General features: G+C 37.3%; 1 protein-coding gene across 6 annotated transcripts in view; it reads left to right on the top strand.

Annotated features, from left to right (window-relative positions):
- SSX2IP (SSX family member 2 interacting protein) overlaps positions 1-21,907 on the top strand; it is a 47,828-nt gene extending 25,921 nt beyond the window's left edge. For 5 of the 6 annotated variants that reach the window (XM_030913169.1, XM_010382542.2, XM_030913168.1 and 2 more), the window contains 9 exons: positions 432-567; positions 3,070-3,145; positions 3,225-3,402; positions 7,137-7,287; positions 9,135-9,271; positions 9,614-9,787; positions 13,779-13,893; positions 15,240-15,405; positions 18,746-21,907. In XM_030913169.1, the coding sequence (XP_030769029.1) occupies positions 432-567; positions 3,070-3,145; positions 3,225-3,402; positions 7,137-7,287; positions 9,135-9,271; positions 9,614-9,787; positions 13,779-13,893; positions 15,240-15,405; positions 18,746-18,920 (1,308 nt within the window). In that variant the 3' untranslated portion in view covers positions 18,921-21,907. The remainder of the gene's footprint in view (positions 1-431; positions 568-3,069; positions 3,146-3,224; positions 3,403-7,136; positions 7,288-9,134; positions 9,272-9,613; positions 9,788-13,778; positions 13,894-15,239; positions 15,406-18,745) is intronic. The other variant, XM_010382544.2, reaches the window with a different exon arrangement.
- The last annotated feature ends 1,975 nt before the right edge of the window (positions 21,908-23,882 follow it).

Raw genomic sequence — 23,882 nt, 5'->3', positions numbered from 1 at the left:
TGAGCCTGCTTACCTGCTGCCATGTGCCACAGGCTTAATTCACTTTGTCACAGATTAACAAAAAGTATAAGTGATTTTTAAGTCAGTAATATAAGGAGTTCACTTAAAATGATCAGATGAGTTCAGTTTATCTCAGATAAAGCTTTAATCATTTTAATACTTCCATAAGAATATCTGGTTTTTAAATGTTCAGAGTCTATATGTAAGGTAAAAAGTACAGGAGATAATTCAGAAAATTAGCACTTCTAGAAATTTCAGAATTAAACTTTATATGATTCATATAATATTTTAAAAAGTGGTTTCTACTGGTTACAAATAAGGAAGAATCATCCTAGGATTTTAAAACCTATATGGGGAGATGAATTTTAGGATTTTTCTCTTCCGAATTTGTGAATTGTCACCGGGCTTATAATAGCAAATGCCTTTTTCAGGTACAAAAATTACAAAATATCATTGCAAGTCGAGCTACTCAGTATAATCATGATATGAAGAGAAAAGAGCGTGAATATAATAAACTGAAGGAACGTCTACATCAACTTGTTATGAACAAGAAAGATAAGAAAATAGGTAAACAGCTGGCAAAGATCAGCTAAGGGAATAAATTAGCTAATACTATGCTTAGAGATAATTGTAAAAGGATTGAACACAGTAACTCGTGAAATGTTATTTTCATGCTTTATACAATTGCTTTTCAGTGGTGGTGGTTTATATAAAAAATTTAGACAGCTGGTTAGTGGAAAATAAGTCATTTTGCCTTGCTTTATTTAATTGCATGTGTTTTTTAACATGACCAGTGTAGAATTAATCCATAGAGAAAAACTAAGCCAGAGGACATTCTAATTTTCCATATCGAAGAATTGATAATATTAAAAATCAGGGTCAGTTTCTGAGTGTCAAAATAGAGTAAACCTCATAAAATTTATCATCGGACCAAATCGTTCATGTCAGTTTGAGTTCCTTTAAATAAGTTTAGCTGTGCATTTTTGGAGAAACTAGTCAAAAGGATGGACTTTGAAAGTTAGGCGTGTGTGTGTCTAAGGTATACTTTTTTGCTAATAGTAGGCTTTTTCAAAAGTTTAAACCAGTTCGTCCAAATATGTGGATAATTTCAAGTAGATAGTGTAAATTAAAAAGCAAAGAAATAGGCCGGGCGCAGGGGCTCAAGCCTGTAATCCCAGCACTTTGGGAGGCCGAGACGGGCGGATCACGAGGTCAGGAGATCGAGACCATCCTGGCTAACACGGCGAAACCCCGTCTCTACTAAAAATACAAAAAACGAGCCGGGCGAGGTGGCGGGTGCCTGTAGTCCCAGCTACTCGGGAGGCTGAGGCAGGAGAATGGCGTAAACCCGGGAGGCGGAGCTTGCAGTGAGCTGAGATCCGGCCACTGCACTCCAGCCCGGGCGACAGAGCAAGACTCCGTCTCAAAAAAAAAAAAAAAAAAGCAAAGAAATATGAAAGTAGATCTTTACAATACAGTTTTACTGGCCTGGTATAAATACGAGACACAAGAAGTGTGTGTATTAATTTATTGAAGAGTGGTTTCCAAGTGACTATAGGTAGTCCTCTAACATACATTATACCATGACACCCCTAAACTGTCTTACCTTAGATTTGAAAAACGGGCGATGAGCATACGTTTCAGGCTGTCATGTGGTACACTCTGCCTGCTGTCAGCAAGCAGTTTAGTGTTGACTACATCACTGTCATTCTACAGCAGAGCTGTTGGAGGTAGCCGAATACTTTATTTTTTAAATTATTGAAAAATAGAAATGAAGATTCAGTAATACACAGTTAAGATTGGAAAGCTTTAGGTATCCTGAGTTAATCTTACTCATTAGGAGAATCATTGGTTTTTAAGGTTAGTTAGCCTCATGTTCATTCATGAAGGAAAAAAAATTAAAAAGCAGGATGAAACGCTGAAAGTATATTTTTAAATTTATTTTATTTTATTATTACTATTTTTTGAGACAGAGTCTCGCCCTGTCGCCCAGGCTAGAGTGCAGTGGCGCGATCTCAGCTCACTGCAAGCTCTGTACCCCGGGTTTACGCCATTCTCCTGCCTCAGCCTCCAGAGTAGCTGGGACTATAGGCGCCCGCCACCGCGCCCGGCTAATTTTTTCTATTTTTAGTAGAGACGGGTTTCACCTTGGTCTCGATCTCCTGACCTCGTGATCCACCCGCCTCGGCCTCCCAAAGTGCTGGGATTACAGGCGTGAGCCACCCGCCCAGCCGAAATGCTGAAAGTATAAAATATAATACAGAGAAGTTTATTAAGGATTTAGTTCTGGAAACAGAGCTCTTCCATTATAGGGGCCTAACTGTTTCCTGGTCCAATCAGAAGTGACAGTTTCATAATGATTTTATTAACTCTAAGATTACAATAATTTACTCTTATTTCCTTCTTATGCCAAATGTTTCCATGTCCACCTGCGGCAGAAGGTATTATACACTACCAGGGGCTTTGACTCCTTTGATGAAGATGAAGATGTTAATGTTAACGGGGCATGGCAAACTTTTTCTGTATAGATGCATATAGTAAACATTTTCAGTTTTATGGGATCTATAGCTTATTTGTTGCACCTACTTATCTCTGCCATTGTAACAGGAAAAGTAGCCATAGGCAGTATGTAAACAAGTAGATGTGGCTGTGTTCCCATAAAGCTTTATTTACAAAATCAGGCAGCCAGCCTGTGGGCCATTATCAGCCAACCCTGATAATGAAATTAATAATGATAAAGTAACATTTATTATGTACTTACCATGCGCCAGATACTGTGTTCACTCTACAGTGTTGGGTGCTTTAACAGTTATTTGTCTTCACAACTCTTTGGTAGATACTTTTGTTATTCCCAGTGTCCAAGAAGAAACAGGCTTAGCAGTTAAATAATGTGCCGAGATCTCATTGCTTCCAAGTGGTGGAACTAGAAACTCGAAAATTAGGCTGTTTAAGCCCAAATCCTAACCTATATACCAGATTCACTTTCACCACATGTGTATAGAGTGCATTAGAGTTTTAGATGCTTAAGCATGTATGGTAAGAATTAATTTTTTGTGTTCATGTTTGTAGCTATGGACATTTTGAATTATGTTGGGAGAGCTGATGGAAAAAGAGGCTCCTGGAGGACTGGTAAAACTGAAGCCAGGTAAAGTCCAGTTTAAATTGATAAATGTAATCAGACTTCCTTCTATCCTGCATTTTCATACTGACAGTTTCTTTCTCAGGAATGAAGATGAAATGTATAAAATTCTTTTGAATGATTATGAATATCGTCAGAAACAAATCCTAATGGAAAATGCTGAACTTAAGAAGGTTCTTCAACAGATGAAAAAGGAAATGATTTCCCTTCTTTCTCCCCAAAAGAAGAAACCTAGAGAAAGAGTAGATGATAGTACAGGAACTGTAAGTGGCTCTTTCCTCTCTAATATAGTCTTCAGATTGCTAATAAGAATAATGAAAACATATGATAGGCATTCCCAATGGGGACACTATTGATATTTTGAATAGGACACTCACTGCTATGCTACTTTCAGTTACCGTGACAACCAAAAAGACTGTTCCTGTATGTTTTCAGACGTTTCCTGAAAAATACTGCAGATGATTTTCCAGGAAATTAATACATGTCAAGCACTGTAAGAAGTGCTTTATAAGCATTGTCTCATTTTATAATATTCCTTGTAACATATGAGATTATTTCATATAATTCGATGATTTAGATACTGTAAATATCCCCATTTTATAGATAAGGAAACTAAGGCATAATACTTACTAGCCCAGTATCACACGTGACAGTGCTAGGATTTCAATCCAAGTTTGCCTTACTCCAAAGCTCACGATCATAACCACTGTGTCAAATATCCTTTCAGTTGTTTTAGTATTAAGTACTCTACTTTTCACAGAGTGAAACTTTCGTTAACTTTGGGAACCAAATAATCAGTTCATAAATTTACTGAGTGTTCTTTATGTTCTGGTCTCTGGAAAGGAAAAATTTTGACTTTTTCCCTCAAGAAGCTCTTTTTGGGAGAGACAGATGTGGAGACGTGATTATTACATTATTAGGTGCTGTAATAAGGTGGTGCCGTGTGCAGAACAGTTATGGCAATCAAGGCATCACAGAGAAAGTGACATTTTCACTGCTTCTTAGAAAATAAGTATTTTTGAGGTTAAAAAAAAAAAACATGGAGAAAGCATTCCAGAGAACGGGAGTAATACATGCAGAGGTCTGAAAAAAAAATCACATAATGGTGAAAAGTTCGTTTTACTTAATTGCTTTACATATAAGTTAAAATCTTAGGTTTCAGCAAGTTCACATTAGTAATTAAAATCTGAAAATAATGTTGATGGAAAATGCTAGTTAACAGCAAGGTACCAGAACTTACTTTTTAAACCAGTATTTGAGGATTATTTATTTTGTGGTATTACGCATCAGTCCAGCTGATAAACCCATCCCAGCACTTACCTTTTCTTTTTTATTCCTTAACGTTTTTTTAAAAAATATTACTTGAATATTCTTTTTTTTTTTTTTAAGAGACAGAGTCTTGCTCTGTCACCAGGCTGGAGTGCGGTGGCACAATCTTGGCTCACTGCAAGCTCTGCCTCCCGGGTTCAGGTGATTCCCCTGCATCAGCCTCCCGAGTAGCTGGAACTACAGGCGCCCGCCACCACGCCTGGCTAATTTGTGTGTGTGTGTTTGTGTGTGTGTGTGTGTGTGTGTGTGTTAGTAGAGATGGGGTTTCACCATGTTGGCCAGGATGGTCTCAATCTCCTGACCTCATGATCCCCCCTCCTCGGCCTACTAAAGTCCTAGGATTACAGGCGTGAGCCACCACGCCAGGCCTTTTTGAGACGGAGTTTTGCTCGTTGCCCAGGCTGGAGTGCAGTGGCACCATCTGAGTTCACCACAATCTCTGCCTCCCGGGTTCAAGCGATTCTCTGCCGCAGCCTCCAGAGTAGCTGGGATTATAGGCATGCACCACCACACCCAGCCAATTTTGTATTTTTAGTAGAGATGGGATTTCTCCATGTTGGTCAGGTTGGTCTGGAATTCCCGAATATCTTTTACATTCTCCATTTTGAGGCCTGCTTGACCTCTTATATGTAGTTAACCTTTTATCTCAAACCTGTCACTTCTAGTCAGTTGTTAACATTCACTAATACTTCTTAAAGGTTAGCATAGTGTCCGTTACTCCTGCAGCATCTTCAGTTTTTGGTCCAACCTTAACGTCTCATCACCAGATTTCAGTCAGCAAAAGTATGTGGTAAATCAGGGAGATCTTTCTCCAGTGATTAAACCTTCCTCACCCCCATTACTCAGCCAGTGGGTAGTATCCTGTATAATTCTTCATAATTCAAATGTTTAAGTGGACTAACAACGATCTCTTGAATACATTTTCTAGTTTTAAAAGATCCATTTTTCTAGCTCCCTTTTCTCTTTCATTTTTGTAGGGAAAGATTTTTGAAGCATTATAGCAAGAGAAATAAGATGTAATGTTGGAATGCCTAGGTAGCATCCAGGTTTCATTTATTATTTGACCTACTTGTAGCTAAAACGTATACCGAAAATTCAGGTAAAATGAGTTTGTTGTTTTGTTTTTTGGTTTTTTAGAGGCAGGGTCTTGTTGCCCAGGCTGGTCTTGAACTCCTGGGCTTAAACAGTCCTCCCACCTTGGCCTTAACAAAGTGTTGGGATTACAGGTGTGAGCCACTGTGCCCAGCCAAATTTTTTATTTTCACTTTGTGGTTACAGAGTTCTGTTCAATCTGAGAAATGTGTAATAACTACTCATTTTCCTTTCTTTGAGACGGAGTCTCGCTCTGTCGCCAGGCTGGAGTGCAGTGGTGCCATCTTGGCTCACTGCAACCTCTACCTCCTGGTTTCAAGTGATTCTCCTGCCTCAGCCTCCTGAGTAGCTGGGACTACAGGCACGTAACACCACGCCCAGCTAATTTTTGTATTTTTGGTAGAGACAGGGTTTCACCATGTTGGCCGGGATGGTCTCGATCTCTTGATCTTGTGATCCGCCCGCCTCGGCCTCCCAAAGTGCCGGGATTACATACAGGCGTGAGCCACTGCGCCTGGCCAATAATTTTTTCTAACAGATTCGTAGTATTCTAATAGGCTTTAAAATGTTCAGAAGACAATTTGTGCTTCCTTGGAAGAGTTACTGGCAAGTAGCTTTTGAGGATTGGCAGGGGCTAGAATCACCATGAGCCAGATCCTGGGCCATTCCCTGTCTGCTCTGCCTCCGAAACCCTGACCTCTACTAGCCCGGTGCTGACCTCAACTACTGATAGAGTTCTTCAGACTCAGTTGCTCCCTCATCCTGCTGATCTCTATGTGAGAGCAGTCGAACCAGCCCTTCTTTCTTTTCAGCTTTTATCTTCCTTTTTACCCCAGCAAGAGTTTTATTGTTCAAATTAGTGAATCATATCTTTCTACTTCCTGAATATTAATGACAAATTAGATCTACTTTTTGTAGATGTGGGTTATTATGACATATATCCATTTTAGTATTGTTTCCCCATGTTCTTGATCCTGCTTTGATTCTGTATGATCATATATCAGTAAAGTTTGCTACTTCTTTATGAATTCATGTTTTGGCAGAATACAAAGAAAAATATCTCCAGTTGTATAAAAAAGTACATGAGGAAAATAGAATTAACAGTTGCTTCTATTAAATACTTCAGAGATTATTTCACGAATGCATTTCTTTAAGCAGCCTAGGATTAGAAACAAGTTGATCTAATGTCAAATATCAGTTCTGCCTCTTAGTTGTAATGCTGCTTCTCTAAGCCTCGGTTTTCCTACATTGTAATGAGCTGAGTGTTAAATAACGTGTGAAAACATCCAACACATTAGACAGGTAGTGATATCTCCTCAGACAGCTTCATGACTCTTGTCATTACCTGTATTTGGATTCAAATGCAGGTTTAGAGAGAGCTGAATTTAGGAGTCTCTGTCATTTTTTTTTTTTCCAAGACATTTATGTTAAATACTGGGTCATATATGCATAAGACACAGCACAGAAATGATTCGGATGCAGCTCCCTCTGGAAATCAAACTGAAGACTACTTGCCTGAGCATCTAAAGCCATTGTAAGGTGGTAGCCTTTCCTCTTCATCTCTCTCCACTTGTAGGTTATTTCTGATGTTGAAGAAGACGCCGGAGAACTGAGCAGAGAGAGTATGTGGGATCTTTCCTGTGAAACTGTGAGAGAGCAGCTTACCAACAGCATCAGAAAACAGTGGAGAATTTTGAAAAGTCATGTAGAAAAACTTGATAACCAAGGTAACCACTGCTTCTCTGCATGTAAAGTGAGTTGTGACATTTGGTAAGGTGTTGATTTTCAGTCACTTAGAAAGCTACATCTGTAGGCTTAGAGCTAAAGTACTATACTTCAGTTTGGTGGTTTGAAAGCAAGATTTTGCATACATTTATGTTTTCATTTTATTTTATTTTACTTTCTGACACAAAACCTTGCTCGGTCACCCAGGCTGGAGTGTAGTGGTGTGATCTCGGCTCACTGTAACCTCCGCCTCCCAGGTTCAAGTCATTTCTCCTGCCTCAGCCTCCTGAGCAGCTAGGACTATAGGCGCGCATCACAGCCAGCTAATTTTTTGGTGTGTTTTTAGTAGAGATGGAGTTTCGCTGTGTTGGCCAGGCTCATCTTGAACTCCTGGCCTCAAGTGATTTACCTGCCTTGGCCTCCCCAAAGTGTCCAGATTACAGGTGTGAGCCACAGTGCACAGCTGAGATTTTACATACATTTAGAGGTGAGGTTTGAACCTCACTGAGAAAAATACACTTTGGTCTCAGTGAATGTTTGAAAAGAGGACATCATGGATCCATCTGCTCTGGATGCAGTATATAATCGAATAAAGATAACTGAGTCGGGATAAAAGACTACACATTGGATATAGTGTATACTGCTTGGGTGATGGGTGCACCAAAATCTCAGAAATCACCACTAAAGATCTTATTCATGTAACCACACACCACCTGTTGCCCCCCCAAAAAGAGAGAAAACTGAGTCTCTTTTACTGACTCTCAAAAAATCAAGAAATATTTATCATAGTATAGATAGGAACCTTTTGCTTATTTCTAGATGCTTGCAGATTACTGTGTTCCTAGTAATTCACTTAAAATTATTTTTAAAATAATAGATGTTTAATGCAAAATATTAATTTGGAAGTATATAAAGTAGAATATCCAGGTCTCCATTCCGTACATATAACACTTAACAGTTTGGTGCATATTTTTCTAGACTTTCCTCTATGGATTTGCAAGATACTTATTTTAAAAAAATTTTTTTAAATTGAATATCACCTATATTTTTCTTTAGTGTGCTTTTTTCACTTTATTATTTCAGACATTATTCTTTTTCCTTATACGTAGCTCTACATTGATGAATATATTCTTAAGATTTTCTACTTGGTAAAGTTTGCTTTTAAATTAGGAAAATGAAGATTTCTGCTCAGTAAATGAAGCCTATTTAAAGAAAAAAATTTAAATAGTCAAAATATGAACTCAATGCCGTTGTGTTAAGTAGTAAAGAGCAATCAGCAAAATTATTACAACACCAAAATGAATATACTCGAGATTTTGTTCATTTGAGTCAGTGCTGTCTACTAGCAAACAGCAAGTGTGTTTGGACTTCGTGTTTGTTGAACTTAATATTTGAGAGCAAGATTTGTGACACGTCATTGATCTTTGAAGCAGTGTCAACAGAAACATAATGATTTTATTTTTCTCTTCTCTGAATATGGCCATTTTGTCTGTTTTTAATTAGGACATAATCTTGAATAAATATGGATTACAAATTAAATGTTGGCAATAGAGCTCCATTTGTAAGCATATCATTTAGTCTTAAAATTGTACAAATGTATAATTGTCATGAACTCCTGTAGTTGCTGTGCTTCTTAAAAATTTTTTATAATGTTAAAATAATATAAATGTAATTTTGTTATAGCTTATGAAATTTTAAAAAGCCAAAGAACATAACTACTTTCTAGAAAACCTATAAAATTCCAGAAAGATAAAAGTTCTGAGAGCCCTTGTTTTAAAGATACGTGCAAAAACACTGTAAACTAAATGGTGGCTATAAAACCTATGTCAACTTACTGATTTTGTCTTAGTTTCAAAGGTACACCTGGAAGGTTTTAATGATGAAGATGTAATCTCACGACAAGACCACGAACAAGAAACTGAAAAACTTGAGTTAGAAATTCAGCAGTGTAAAGAAATGATTAAAACTCAGCAACAGCTTTTGCAGGTGAATATGAATTACCTTTTAAAACTATTCTCCATGAAAAGCCAGAATTGTGCTGAACCTTAGCAGATTTGTATTCCTTTATTTCATAAGGCCCTGGTATTTGACAGTTTTCTAGTCTATGTTCCCTGCTAACAGATACGTTGTGTACCATTCCTTAAATAGTCCATACTTTGCTAGTTGGGGTAGTAGCTTTCGGGAAATGGGAATTCTCGTTTGACTTTTGGATTCTTAATAATTTCTATTCCTGCCCTGAAGTTTGACCCGCCTTCCCTTGCTTTCATTTCAAGTTGTTGGAGTGTTGCAGGGCCCCTCAGGAACTTACTATGTTTTAAATTTTAATAGCAGCAGCTCGCTACTGCATGTGATGATGATACCACTTCACTATTACGAGACTGTTACTTGTTGGAAGAAAAGGAACGCCTCAAAGAAGAATGGTCGCTTTTTAAAGAGCAGAAAAAGAATTTTGAGAGAGAAAGACGAAGCTTTACAGAAGCCGCTATTCGCCTGGGATTGGAGGTATTTTAAATAATGGTAGTGCTTTTGAAAATACTGGGGGTGGGTGGGCCTTAGTAGAATGCTTCTAAGGTCTACTTTGGTTTCTTGCTATTTACTTATTTTCTAAAATATTTACTGGTGATCTCATAAATAATTTGAAATGAAAGGGAGGCTGAGCATATAGAATGGGATTATTTCCCCTTACCAGATTTGAGAACTGAACTTAAAAAAAAAAAAAAAAAGGCTATAAGCATTTATTACTCCTTTCAGATTGGCTTTCTCCTGCTAAGAGATTTCCACAAGAAATCTCTTTTGGGTATCCATCATTCATCCACTGTCAGTAGGTGTGGTGTCAGAAGACAGTGCAACAAAGACTACGTTTGCTGTTTACAAAGGAAGTATAATAAAAAAATTAAGTTCTCTTTTCCCCAGTCCACTATTGTTATATATACGCTCTACAGCTTGTTTTTTTTATTTTTTATTTTTGAGACGGAGTCTTGCTCTTGTTGCCCAGGCTGGAGTGCAATGGCGCGTTCTCGGCTCACCGCAACCTCTGCCTCCTGGGTTCAAGCGATTCTCCTGCCTCAGCCTTCCTGAGTAGCTGGGATTACAGGCATGCGCCACCATACCCGGCCTATTTTGTATGTTTAGTAGAGACAGGGTTTCTCCATGTAGCTTGCTTTTTTTACTTAGCAAAGTGTCTTCTAAGATATTCCCCCCTCAAAAATTGTAGCAGTAATGTCTGACTATAGTTAAAAGAAATCAACAAAACTCATAAAAAAAGCTACAAAGTGAGAAAGTCTCCTCCTTTCCCATCCCCAGTTTCAGTCCTTAGAGGTAACTTTTGTTAAAAGTATCTGTTGGAAATTCTTGTAGGAAGTACTATTTTAACTTTTAATGTATTTCAAGTTTTCTTCTTTATCAGTTTATTGATTCCCTGCTCTGAAAGATAAGGAATTCTGTGTCCTCATTGTATCTCCTGCCTACACCCTTCCTCATTCACATCTCATGTCTTCATAATGTTCCTTTTGTTCTTCTGATTGCCTATTTTTTTTTGCTTTAAGGAAATAATGTGAAGCTTCCATTTCATTTCATGTTTGTTCAACTTTAGTCAGTATCAGTTCATCCCTGCAGTGAAAGCTGAGGACATTCTTGTAGTTACTCTTGTTCTACCTCTCTTGCTCCTCTACTTTGCAGTTTTTGTTTGTGATACTATTTTTCATTGTTATCACATTTATAGTTTATCCTTCAGTACAATCCAGGTATAAGTACTTTGTCTAAACTTGAGACTTCAAAGTTGGAAAACCAGGAAAGAAAATTGATAACATTACAATTATGTAAATATAATTCTATAACCAAATATGTTTGGACACAGAAAGTACTCTGTATTGTTAAGACTTTGCCACCCAGAGAGATATATCACTATCTAGTGAATTATTTGACTTTCTCTGTAACTTCCTTTGTGATTTCCTGAATCAGATTCGGCTGCCATGTTTCTTATATCTCATGTTACTGTCTTTCTTGGGTTTCTATTCAATTTGCTGTATTACCTTCTTGAGTAATTTTTTTTATAAATAGTACATGAGCTATAAACATTCTGAATTCTGGAATATTCAAAAATATATTCGTACATGATTGGTTTGACTGGGTATAGAATTTAGATTACATTTTTTTCCCTCAAAACTTTGAATTATTCCCTTTCTCCTAGTGTTTAGTTTTACTGATGAGAAGCCTGATTGTAATATACCTGTGTTACTTTGTAGATATCTGTGTTTTGTTTTCTGTTTCCCTCTGTGGAAGCTTGGGTATGTTTTTAAAGTTTAGACATTTTACCAGGATATGTCTGGAGAGTTCCTTTCAGCCTAAAGATTCTGTATTTCTTTAATTTAGGGAAATTTTCGTCTTTATTTTTTCCTTCTTTGACTTCTCTGTATTCTGAAACTTTTGTTAGAAACGCATTTGGCCTTCTGAATATATATCTACGGGTTGACTTTTGTTCTCAATTCTGGGATATTCTCTTACCTTTATCTTAGAGATCACGAAACTGGCCTTTCAGGGTCAGTTTTATTATTTGCTTTAGCCACTGAGTTTTTGTTTCAGAATTTATCTCTAAAATTGTCTAATGTCCCTAATTTTTGCTTTTCTTTATATAGCATGATATTTTACAGATGTTTATTAATCTGTCTGATAATATGTGTTACTTTTTTTTAAAGATTTCTTTCATCTCTTGAATTATCTGTTATCCATGGTCAGTTTTCTATTTATTTTGACCTTTTTTCTATTATTAGTTTTCTCAAATGTTTGGTGATGCATAATTCTGTATCAGTATTTATGAATGAAAGATTGTGTGTTGCTTGTTTTAAGTAGCTGACGTGGATTTCCTCAGTTCCAGTCTAAATGTCTGTTTCATCAGTAGCTATCTTCAGGGAACAACATTCGCACTAGCATTGTGTCCTACCTGTTTCCGAGCCCATATCCCCCACAGTACTCCAACAGATACTCTTTATGCTTTGCATATTGCTCCCAGTTGCCAGGTGCCTTTCCCTGCATGAGAATCTTTCTCCGTCTGGTCACTGGGATGGTGTGCATAGTGAGGGATAGGAGGGAGGCATGCAAGACCTGAGGGCTGATGGAGAATTTAGTTTAGGATTCATCAGCTGTTCAGAAGGGGGAGGTTTGACATCATTTGCATATGCCCTCTTGTGCTTTAGTGGTGGTGGCTACCAGTACTGGTAGATGGCTGGAGGATGAGAGAAATGCTTGATGAAGTCATAGGTCCTTTTTTTCAAGTGACTAATTTACCATATAGAATGTTTTTCTTTTGTTTGTAACTTCGTAATGTTTTGTATGTTCAAAAGTTAGACTAATATTCTATTCAATTTTTTGCATTGTTCGTGTGAACTTAAAATTGATATGAAGACAGTGATGGTTTAGTAGGTGAAACAGATGAATTTCTATTTTTTAAATGTAGTTTTTCCTAAGTGAATTTTTTTTTTTTGTGATGGAGTCTTGCTCTATCACCCAGGCTGGAGTGCAGTGGTGCAATCTCAGCTAACTGTGAGCTCCGCCTCCCGGGTTCATGCCGTTCTCCTGCCTCAGCCTCCGGAGTAGCTGGGACTACAGGCGCCCACCACCACACCCAGCTAATTTTTTTTTTTTTTCGTATTTTTAGTAGAGACGGGGTTTTACCGTGTTAGCCAGGATGGTCTCCATCTCCTGACCTTGTGGCCCGCCCACCTTAGCCTCCCAAAGTGCTGGGATTACAGGCGTGAGCCACCATGCCCAGCTTTGTTTTGCTTTTTGAGACAGAGCCTCCCTCTGTCGCCCAGGCTGGAGTGCAGGGGCGCGATCTCAGCTCACTGCAACCTCTGCCTCCTGGATTCAAGTGATTCTCCTGCCTCAGCCTCCTGAGTAGCTAGGATTACAGGTGTGTGCCACCATGCCTGGCTAAATTTTGTATTTTTAGTAGAGATGGGGTTTCACCATGTTGGTCAGGCTGGTCTCGAACTCCTGACCTTGTGATCCGCCCATCTTGTCCTCCCAAAGTGCTGGGATTACAGGCATGAGCCACTGCGCCCGGCTTTTTTTTTTTTTTTTTTGAGATAGGGTCTTGCTGTGTTACCCAGGCTGGAGTGCAGTGGTGCCATCTTTGCTCACTGCAGCTTCAACTTCCCTGGCTGTAGCCATCCTCCCTCCTCAGCCTCCCAAGTCGCTGAGACTGTAGTCCTGTGCCACCATGCCCACCTAATGTTTGTATTTTGTATAGAGACAGGGTTTTCCGTGTTGCCCAGGCTGGTCTGGAACTCCTCAGCTCAAGTGCTCCACCAACCCTCAGCCTCCCAAAATACTAGGATTACAGACGAGAGCCAAAATTATTCTTAGTTTTTTTAGGTTAACTCATTTGACATAAGAAGTATGTATAGATAGCCAGAGAGCAAACACAGATAGCTAGAGCAATCATGTGAAATGACGTTGAAATATTGATCATTATTCCTTTGGTTTGTTATGGTAGAGAAAGGCATTTGAAGAAGAAAGAGCCAGTTGGTTAAAGCAGCAGTTTTTAAATATGACTACCTTTGACCACCAGAACTCAGAAAATGTGAAACTTTTCAGTGCCTTCTCAGGAAGTGAGTACTTTATAAACTCTTTAATTTGAACATGCATATAAATAAAATTATTTACATATTACAAAATACTATGTACTATTAATACAGAACTTTGGAAATCACCAATTAGAGCTCTCTAATTATAACTGAAAGTCAACTTTATTTTATTTATTTATTTAGTTTTTGAGATGAAGTCTTGCTCTGTTGGAGTGCAGTGGCATGACCTCAGCTCACTGCAGCCTCTGCCTTTGGGGTTCACACAATTATCCTGTCTCAGCCTCCTGAGTAGCTGGGATTACAGGTGTGTGCCACCACGCTCGGCTAATTTTTGTATTTTTAGTAGAGATGGGTTTTCACCGTATTGGCCAAGCTGGTTTTGAACTCCTGACCTCAGAAGATCCACCCATCTCAGCCTTCCAAAGTGCTGGGATTATAGGCATGAGCCACTGCGCCTGGCCTAAAAATCAACTTTAATATTTTATTTACTGTAGTCAAAGTGAGGATGAGAGGGGGACTGTGCATACCCAAAGTGACTTTTGTTGTGAGTTTGTAATAATGTGAAGTTGTTGAAAATTTACATCTAGAATTTTTTTTTCAAAATGGAGTCTTGCTGTGTCACCCAGGCTGGAGTGCATCTTGGCTCACTGCAGCCTCAACATCCTGGGCTTAGGCAATCCTCCTTGCCTCAGCCTCCTGAGTAGCTGAGACTGTAGGCACATACCACCGTACTTAGGTAATTTAAAAAAATTTTTTGTAGAGACAAACTTTCGCTATGCTTCCCAGGCTGATCTCAAACTCCTGGCTTAAGCAGTCATTCTGCCTCAGCTTCCCAAAGTGCTAGGATTACAAGTGTGAGCCACCCCACCCCGCCTAGAAATATTTTTAAAACTAGATCCTTTTGGCCAGGCGTGGTGGCTCACGCCTGTAATCCCAGCACTTTGGGAGGCTGAGGCAGGCAGATCACGAAGTCAGGAGATCGAGACCATCCTGGCTAACACAGTGAAACCCCGTCTCTACTAAAAATACAGAAAAATTAGCCTGGCATGGTGGTGGGCACCTGTAGTCCCAGCTACAGACTGAGGCAGGAGAATGGCGTGAACCCGGGAGGTGGAGCTTACAGTGAGGCAAGATCACACCACTGCACTCCAGCCTGGGTGATAGAGCAAGACTCCATCTCAAAAAAAAAAGATCCTTTGAAACATGTGGACTATGCAACAAAGATAACAAGATTAATGATATTAATTTGAATTTGTTCCATCTCTTACCTCACTCAGAACTGCAGATGAATCATCCTGATGATTTACCTTCACTATATTGAATGCCTCACTATATGTACTGCCTTTTTCCCTTCCATTGTTTTACAACAGGTTCTGATCGGGACAATCTTACAGTGCACTCAAGGCAGCCGCAAAAGAAGCCCCACAGTGTGTCTAATGGGTCTCCAGTTTGCATGTCTAAACTTACTAAATCTCTTCCTGCTTCACCTTCCACTTCAGACTTTTGCCAGACACGTTCCTGCGTATCTGAACATAGGTATTTGTCTATAGGTGATCTTTTCACGTATTTCTAAAAATTGCTAAAGTTGCACTGCTGAGGAAAATGTGGCGTGTCTGTAGTATTAGCAACAATAGAGATTTTGGAGAGGAATTTAGTAGATGATTTATTCATTCTACAAATACTGAGTGACCAGTATATAAAGACACTGTGCTAGATGCTGGGAATATAATAGCAAACAGGTAGATCTGTTCCTTGTCCTCTTGGAGGTAAATCATGTGATGTGTGTCTTTTTATTTCACATTTAAGATATAATTTAGAATATAATCTTAATTATAGGAGTTAATATTTTAAGTACTTTAATTGTATTAAATAGATGGATATTGTTTTGACAGTTTTTGTAGAGTACATATCTTAACATTTTTTTCTGGCATGCCCATTTTATTGTTGTTGAAGGGCAAATAACTGAGAAATGCCTGTTCATATTGAGTGATAAAGATCTGAGCCCAAGGATGACAGTGTAAAAAAAACGTGGCTCTCCACCCTGGGAAACCCATATGTTGCTCTTAATTGCTACATTTTGGTATTTTCCTCTATCTCAAGTTATTGTATCATTTTCTAAAATAATACCAATACTCTACTTCAGCGCCAATTCCAAGATTAGTTTTAAACGAAGCAGAGAAAGCATGTAGACCATTCCTAGTAAGATAGAGAGGAATAGAAAAGGTCAGAGGAGTAAGTTAGAAAGTATGGTGGCAATCTCTTTGCTCTTAGTTAACAGTAGGAGACAATGGCCTTGGAAAACAGTCAGAGCTGAAGCAAACTCGGCCTGTGTTAAGAGACTGGAGTGGAACTAAGGGTTGAAGAAGCCAGCTGGCCCTTGGGCCAAGAATTATGAAATAGATGGAGTTTAAAACAAGAAAGGAAGCTTTTAAAAGGAGGAGGAGGACACACTATAAGTTGTAGTTGACTTTTAAGAGGTGCGGGGATTAGGACTCCAAGTAAATGTTAGAGGGGATGAAAAAGAGCCAGGTAAGAGCACTCTAGCCAAGTATAGGGACCCTGAGGTGGGACACACCTCATACATTTGCAATGCTGATCAAGACCTAGAGGTGTGAGATGAGGATGGAGAGATGTAAAAGTTCAAATACGCACAAATCAGAGAAGATAAAATCATGAACCCATGTGTACCTATGACGCAGGTTCAGCAATTATTAACTCATGATCAATATTGTTCATACATAATCCCACTCTGCTCGCTCTCTCCACCCCACCCCCAACACATCTGGGATTTCATTTACAGAATATTTTAGTGTGCATTTGTAGGTCAAGTATTGTTCTAAGGGGAATAGAAAAAACATTAGTTTTAAGAGAGTGAAAAAAAGTTTTAAGTTTTAAAAAGAGTACTGTTTTATAATGTTGAAAACCGATTGTAGGAGTCTAGTAGAAACCAGGAAATCCAGTTGGGAGGCACTATTGGAGTGGGAACGAAAAGACAATGGTAATTTGGACTACGGTCATAATGTGAAGGTAGAAATGCTTGGATTTGGGACCTATTTTGAAGTTAGACCAGTAGATGAGTTGAATATGGGAAGTGAAAGTTGATTTATTTTACAATCAAAAGATAATGTGTAAGCTCATAGTATTTTCTTACATAGGAATGTTAATCAAACTTCCAAATTTGACCAATCAGAACTATCTGTATAGACACAGATGCAAATTCTAGCCACCACTGACAAATAATGCATTTTATATCTAAGAGATAGCATAACATAGTTCTCTCAGTTGTTTTTATATATTTTACGTATTTAGCTTTTTACATCATTGTTTTTAGTTGTGAAATATTTGACAAATATCTCTTGAAGACCTCATTTTATGTTTAATAAAGTTCAGCATTTAGTACCTAAATCATAGGGTGTTGCAAGTTAAGTGTTAGTATATGTAAAGAACTTAAAAGCAGTACCTAGTTCATTGTAAACATTTAGTGAGCATAAAAATAAATATACATGTAAACAAATATAAACATGCTTTTTTTTTTGTTTCTGAGTGCTCCACTGAACAACATCAGTGGCATAGAAATAATTTTGGAGCTTAAAGGAATTAAACTATTCATTGTTAACTAGCCTCTAAGAGTAAAACAAACAGAAAAAAGTTTTATAACTAATAGAGAAGCTGTGCAGCCTGACATGGTTCTTCATATTTTAAGTTATTTGATAAACTTGGTTCTCTTGCTCCTGAAGCATTTTGGATCTCGGTTTATATTAATATTACAACAAAATAATTAGTGTTTGTAGCTAATTTCTACAACATCCTCATTGTTCTTTCACTGTAGAATGGAATTTTACATAAAGGCTGTGCCTTAGGTTCCAGGCAAGGAGACTTGTGCGTAAGTTACTTACAAAACTTAGTCTCATCATTTGTGCAAGGGATTCTGATGACCGAATTACTGTAAGTGTTGGTAAATAAATTTATAGTAATTTGGTCATCAGAATCCCTTGTACAAATGGTTAAACTAGGCATGCACCACTACTCCTAGCTAAGTTTTTGTAGAGACAGGGTTTCACCATGTTACTCAGGCTAGTCCTGAATTCCTGGGCTCAAGCAATTTGGCTGCCTCAGCCTCCTAAAGTGCTAGGATTATAGGTGTGAGCCACTGCTCCCAGGCTTTTTTTTTTTTTTTTTCCCAAGTAAAATTTTAAATTAGATTTTTGGCTTAGATTTTTAGAATTAAACTTAATTTTTTTTTAAGATTGCCACATTTTGAGGTTGAATTATTAAACAAAAGTCACAAGAAATGTACATTTAGAAAAGTTTTTGTGAAAAAATTACATATTCAGTTGATAAAAAAATATTCATTAGCTCAGCTGCATAGATATTAAAGTTACTGTTTAAGCACATTTATTGTTTTGAGGCTGACTGAACCAAAACCATCTTGCTATAGAGTCTGGTCTTTTAGCCACTTCCGTAGGCACTCATTAAGTATCTGTCTGAATGGATAGATGAAAGCATACTTTAACAAGTGGACATGTAAAGAAAGAAAATACAAAGAGATAAGTAATAGTGGCAGAAAAACAGGGACATTTGGAATATCAGCTTTCAAAACCCTTAAGCTCTACTTTAAGCTTCTCTACCTTAAACTTCACTTGGCAGCATGCGTCAAAGTAGACTAAAGGGATAAATAAAATAAATAAATAAAATAAAAGTGATAAATTACGCCATTTTGAAACACTTCTTTTTACTGTTTTTGATCATGTGTCCTCCAAATTTACGTAAATTAGCACAAGACATGGAAGTAATGAGACCTTAGACATCCAGGCATGTGTACAGTATAAAAGAAGGAGAGGATAGTCACTAAGATCTGCCTTTCTTTTCCCAACAGTTCAATCAATGTACTGAATATAACTCCTGAAGAAATTAAACCAAATCAGGTTGGAGGAGAATGTACAAATCAAAAATGGTGTGTGGCGTCAAGACCTGGATCACAGGAAGGTTGCTATAGTGGATGCTCCTTGACCTACACAAATTCTCATGTAGAAAAAGATGACTTACCTTAGACATGTGGACTCGAATTGTTTTCATTAACATGTTCATCAAATTTCACATCTAAGTTGAAACAGGGTGTGTCATAAAGTCAATTATCTCTAATAACTTAAGATGGTCTAAGTTGTTTGTTTGGACTTCCCCGTCTTCCCCCAAAGAGTTGAAATCTTAAATCTATTTAAAAGGATATAAAAGCTTTGGATATGTATTTTTAGTAACAGAAGCATCTGGTTCTGTGAATAAAGGAATGTATAGATGTTTGGATGGAAACAAAAGCACTAGAATGAGTTTCCTCTTATAGGTATTAAAAATAGCACTTTTAGGAAACTGATTATTGTAAATGTTTAATTTTGTCTCAAATATCGTTGGCATTGGAAGTTTAGCCTTTACTTGAATGTATACTGTAGATTTTTAACAAAGCAAGTTCTATATTTATTATGTTTAGTGTGATTTGAAATTACCTCTTTCATATGTTTTAAATAAAGTGAAATTTATGTATGTTTTGTACATAGATATACATGATTATGTTAAGAGGCTTTAAGATTTAAAAGTTTCACACAACCATAAGTATAGTATTTCATGCCAGTAAAATTGTTTTAGTGGTATTCTGTTTACAGATGTATTAGGACCATTGATGCATTACATTTAAGAATTCTTTTTAATACATCTGGGCAATAAATATTGAAAGCTGTTCCATGAAGCTGAGTTCTTTAGATAATCAGCACTACTAACATTACATTTTTGAGATTTTTATGACATTAGATTTTTATTTTGTATATGTAAGATATTATAATTTTTAAAGGGACTATTGATAGAGGAATAGGGGCAAGACAACAAAAGTACCTTTGAATAAAACAATTTAAGAAATTGGTTTAAGATATTGGATGATAGAAGATATTTAAGATATCTAGATGGTGATATTTTCCTTACGAGATGGGTACCAGTATAGTAATATCTGTATACTAACTAGGGCTTTGTATTGTCAATGATTTTTTAATAATTTTTTAATGAGGTATTTACCACTAAAGAAATATGATAATGTAAAACCATCAAATTTTATAATTGAGATATTATGATACTCTGGAAAAACGTGTCATTTCATTTTCAGAAAACTCTTAGGCTCTCTTCAGTCTCTGTAATGTTTCTGATTGCATGTTTCATGAAAAGTATGTTGTTGTTTTGATAGTAATAATAATAAATGTAGGCTCAGCTCTTTCCCAGGATTTTCATCAAAAAGCTTTAAGTGCCTAACCCTGCTTGTCTCTGTACATAGAAGTCTGCACAGATCCAATCCTTGCTAGGTATCGTAGTTTAGGCCCATTTACCTGCCCCTGTACCGGCAGTTCAGCCACTTACATGCACTCACCCTCTTTGTGGCTATTTTAAATTCATATTATTAAAAACAAAAAACAACAAAAAAAAGCCACTTATTTGTGTTATCCATTCACTATACATAACTGTGTAACTCTTTGGAGTTGCATAGCAGCAGCCATTTTTTTCAGGGCTGATAGGATGTCATTAAGAGTATCTTATGAGACATTAGTGGATATACTCATAATACAGTAACCATATTTATAGTTTTAAAGAGCTAGCTCTTGAGCATTAGTCACTTAGTAGCTTCAGCTTGATGCATGGTCACTTCTTTACTATTTAAACTACTACACATGGCACAAAATATCGAAGACACTACCATATTCTAAAGGAAGAAATCTGGCTGGGATGTAGGCTTTGTTTTTGCTTTTGTTTTTGTTTTTGTTTTTGTTTGTTTGTTTTGCTGTTTAGTAATAACATGGTCAAAAAAGGCAATCAGAAATTTTAAATACAGTTAATGGATACATTTGTCAAGAATTTCCCCCCCAGGGTTTTCCATGGTGTACTTTGCAAGAAATAAGCATTCTAATTTTTAAATCTCTTTAGCAAATATTGTATTTTATGACAGTGGAGTTCTGGAACACAGCATCTGTTTTTCGTTGCGTGTTTCCGTTTTAAAGTGAGTTCTCAAATTGGAAAGAAAAATTCCTTGAGACTTACTTTAAAATCTAAAGTGTGAAAGAAACAGCAGAGTGAAAGCCAGACTCACTGCACCTTTCATGTCTGCATAGATCCAGAAGTTGGACATTTTACCTAACAACATCACTTTTGTTAAACATTCCAACTCCAAAATGATCCCCAGTCACTCTAATCTCAGAATGTTGGAATGATGTCTGTTGGAAAACCCAGGACTCCACACACAAAACTCCTAGGATTTTGTTTCCCATCTCTTTCTAGGTGTTTGCAATGTACAAATAATAACAGCTGTGCTAATCTGACATTTAGCCATGATAGATGATGGTTCTAGAGAATACTTCCATTTGTAAGTCCTCCTGCTAATCTTAAGTGCTTTCTTGTTTATCACTATGTAAATCTGAAATATTTTGTACTTCATTTGTTTTTATCCATTCTGAATTTTCAAAGCATAAAAATGTGAAAGAAAAATTGAGATAAACATTTTGTTCACTATTAAATATTTGCATCTGCAGTCTATAATGAGAATCAATGATATTATGACTAAAATTTAACAAATAGTATTTTCTTATAGAAGTAATGTATTAAATGATTAGAACACAGGACAGTTCACAGCAAATTGTTTACTTACGTGGCATAATTGAAATACTATTATTTGGAAAGAGTTCTATATTGCTTACCTTAGCTAACCAGGATTGTTCATAGACTTGTGATAATATGGTGTTATGGGAAAACATTTCATGCACATGATGAAGAGAGCACCGTTGATCTAGTCTTGACTGCCCCTGGGGGAACATTTGAAAGCCTCTGGGACCCCAGGAGAGAGGTTTTTGCAGCATGTATGCCTGGAACACACTTATGAGTTAGCAAGACCCTGCTGTGATTACGCTGTTGTACAGATCTTCAAAGTATATTGCCTAATATAAGTCATGTTATTTCTAGATTGGATTTTAAGTAAGTACGGATTATGGAAGTCTAGTAAATACACTTTTCTCTATGTTTGTCCTTTTCCAGTCTTTTGATAAGCATGTATGAAGTACCTACTGTATGTCAAGGGTTACAACTACTTTCCAGTCCTTGGAGATACGAAGACAGATAAGCATGCTGCCTGCTATTGAGAATCTGAGCTGAGTGGAAGACCAACTATTAAACCTACATTGTAATAAACAATGGTAGATGCTAATGACACGTTCAATCTGTTCATAAAACATGGACTGATGGGTCTGCTCCAGGGCCACATTCGTTTCCTAACAGTAACGTGGCTAGGCTTCCATTTATAAGTCTTAGCAGTATTTCCTTTGTGAAGTACTATGTAATAGATGATTGTTTGCTAGATTTTGTTTTCTACCATCAAAATGTTGACCTGCAAAGCAGCGTAGGATTTTCTCTCCTCAAGAACATGTATTATCTAGTAGAAAAAGCATTCCCAAAGATTTGGTCCATGCAGATAAGGATAATGAAACTGGTCACTCTAATCCTTTCTCTAAATATACAGTGTTTTTCAAGCTGGATGTAAGAGTGGGTGGATATTGATTAAGTTACTTGATTTATATAAAATCAAATGATTGAGGTTTTTTTGAACATTTACAAATAATGGATTGCTGAGAGCTCAGGAAGTACTGTAATGTCAGTAACATGAAGCTCCTGATAAAGATCCACCTCATATCTTTGAGCGTCAGAAATACATGTACCTAGTATATAATGCTTAGCACAGAATATTTATTGATGAGAAATATGAAATACTGATGAAACAACACATTACTGGAATGAATGGACTATGAATTTGAGGTTAGAATTCTAAAACTTCTTTCTCAAGAGGGTAGGAACCTTGTCATGAATCCTTATGCATGTGTATTTCCAACCCTATCTCAATGCCTTGCATATAGAGTATCATGATAGAGTAGGTTATGCTACAATTAAACATTAAGTCAGTGTGGCTTAATAAAAAAATTTATGCTCATGAAATGTCCAGTGTGGACTGGGCAATCCTCCATTTTTAGCTATGCCATCTGGAACACATGGTCTCCAACATTGCCAAATCAGACAGCAAGCAGACTAGCAGATGGTGTAGGATATTTTTAAGGGCCAGACCTGAAAGAGACATGCCTTCCACCTACAGCCTCACTGCAAGCAAGACTGGGAGGTATAGATAGAACATGTAGCTATTTGGTGAGCACTTACAGTCTGCTACCGAATGTAGTTGATGCTAGATATTTCATCCATGCACATTGCTCTGCAAGGGGTTTAGTGCTGATTATTAAAGCAAATATTTTTAATTTTTGGAAGGAATGTATTTTAAAGCTTCTCAGACATTCTAGCCTATTCATAATACAAGTTTCTGAATGTTCAAATGGTAGTTTTCCTCATTTAGTTATTAAAATATCTTACAGTGCACAGAACACTTTTATTTTTCAACTGTCAGGGAATCTTAACCTTCCTATTTTTAGAGTTGATAACAGACTCAAGTGTTAAATAATGAACCCAAGGTCACATAACTGCTATTAAGTGATAAGACCAGACTTTAACCCATATCTTAGGTTTGCTAAATTTCTACCTTTTCCCACACTGCTGCAGTGCCTGCTTGGAGGGCTTTCTAAGTGAAATTCTTCACCCATTAGCTGCCACCTATAATCTACATCAAAAGTAGTGATCATTTGGTGCATGTGCAAGACTTGGCCTCATTTTTTTTTGGTTGGTTATCATGGCAAATCTATTCAGGGTTGGACCACTACCTTTTTGCAATTAAGGTATTAAGGATTTCATTGAAATAGCTATTTTAGTAGTTTATGATACTCAAAAGGCCATTGAGTAATCTGAAGATACATCTAGATCGCCTGCAATTTGTGTGTGTGACAGTGTCACCCAGGCTGGAGTGCAGTGGTGCAATCTTGCCTCACTGCAGCCTTGCTCTGCCGGGCTCAAGCAGTGCTCCTACCACAAGCTCCCAAGTAACTGGGACTACAAAACTGGGA

The sequence above is a fragment of the Rhinopithecus roxellana genome, chromosome 12, assembly GCF_007565055.1.
Source record: "Rhinopithecus roxellana isolate Shanxi Qingling chromosome 12, ASM756505v1, whole genome shotgun sequence".
Taxonomy (NCBI): Eukaryota; Metazoa; Chordata; class Mammalia; order Primates; family Cercopithecidae; genus Rhinopithecus; species Rhinopithecus roxellana.
The sequence above is the reverse complement of the archived record's forward strand: the minus strand, read 5'-3'. Positions and strand labels throughout refer to the sequence as shown.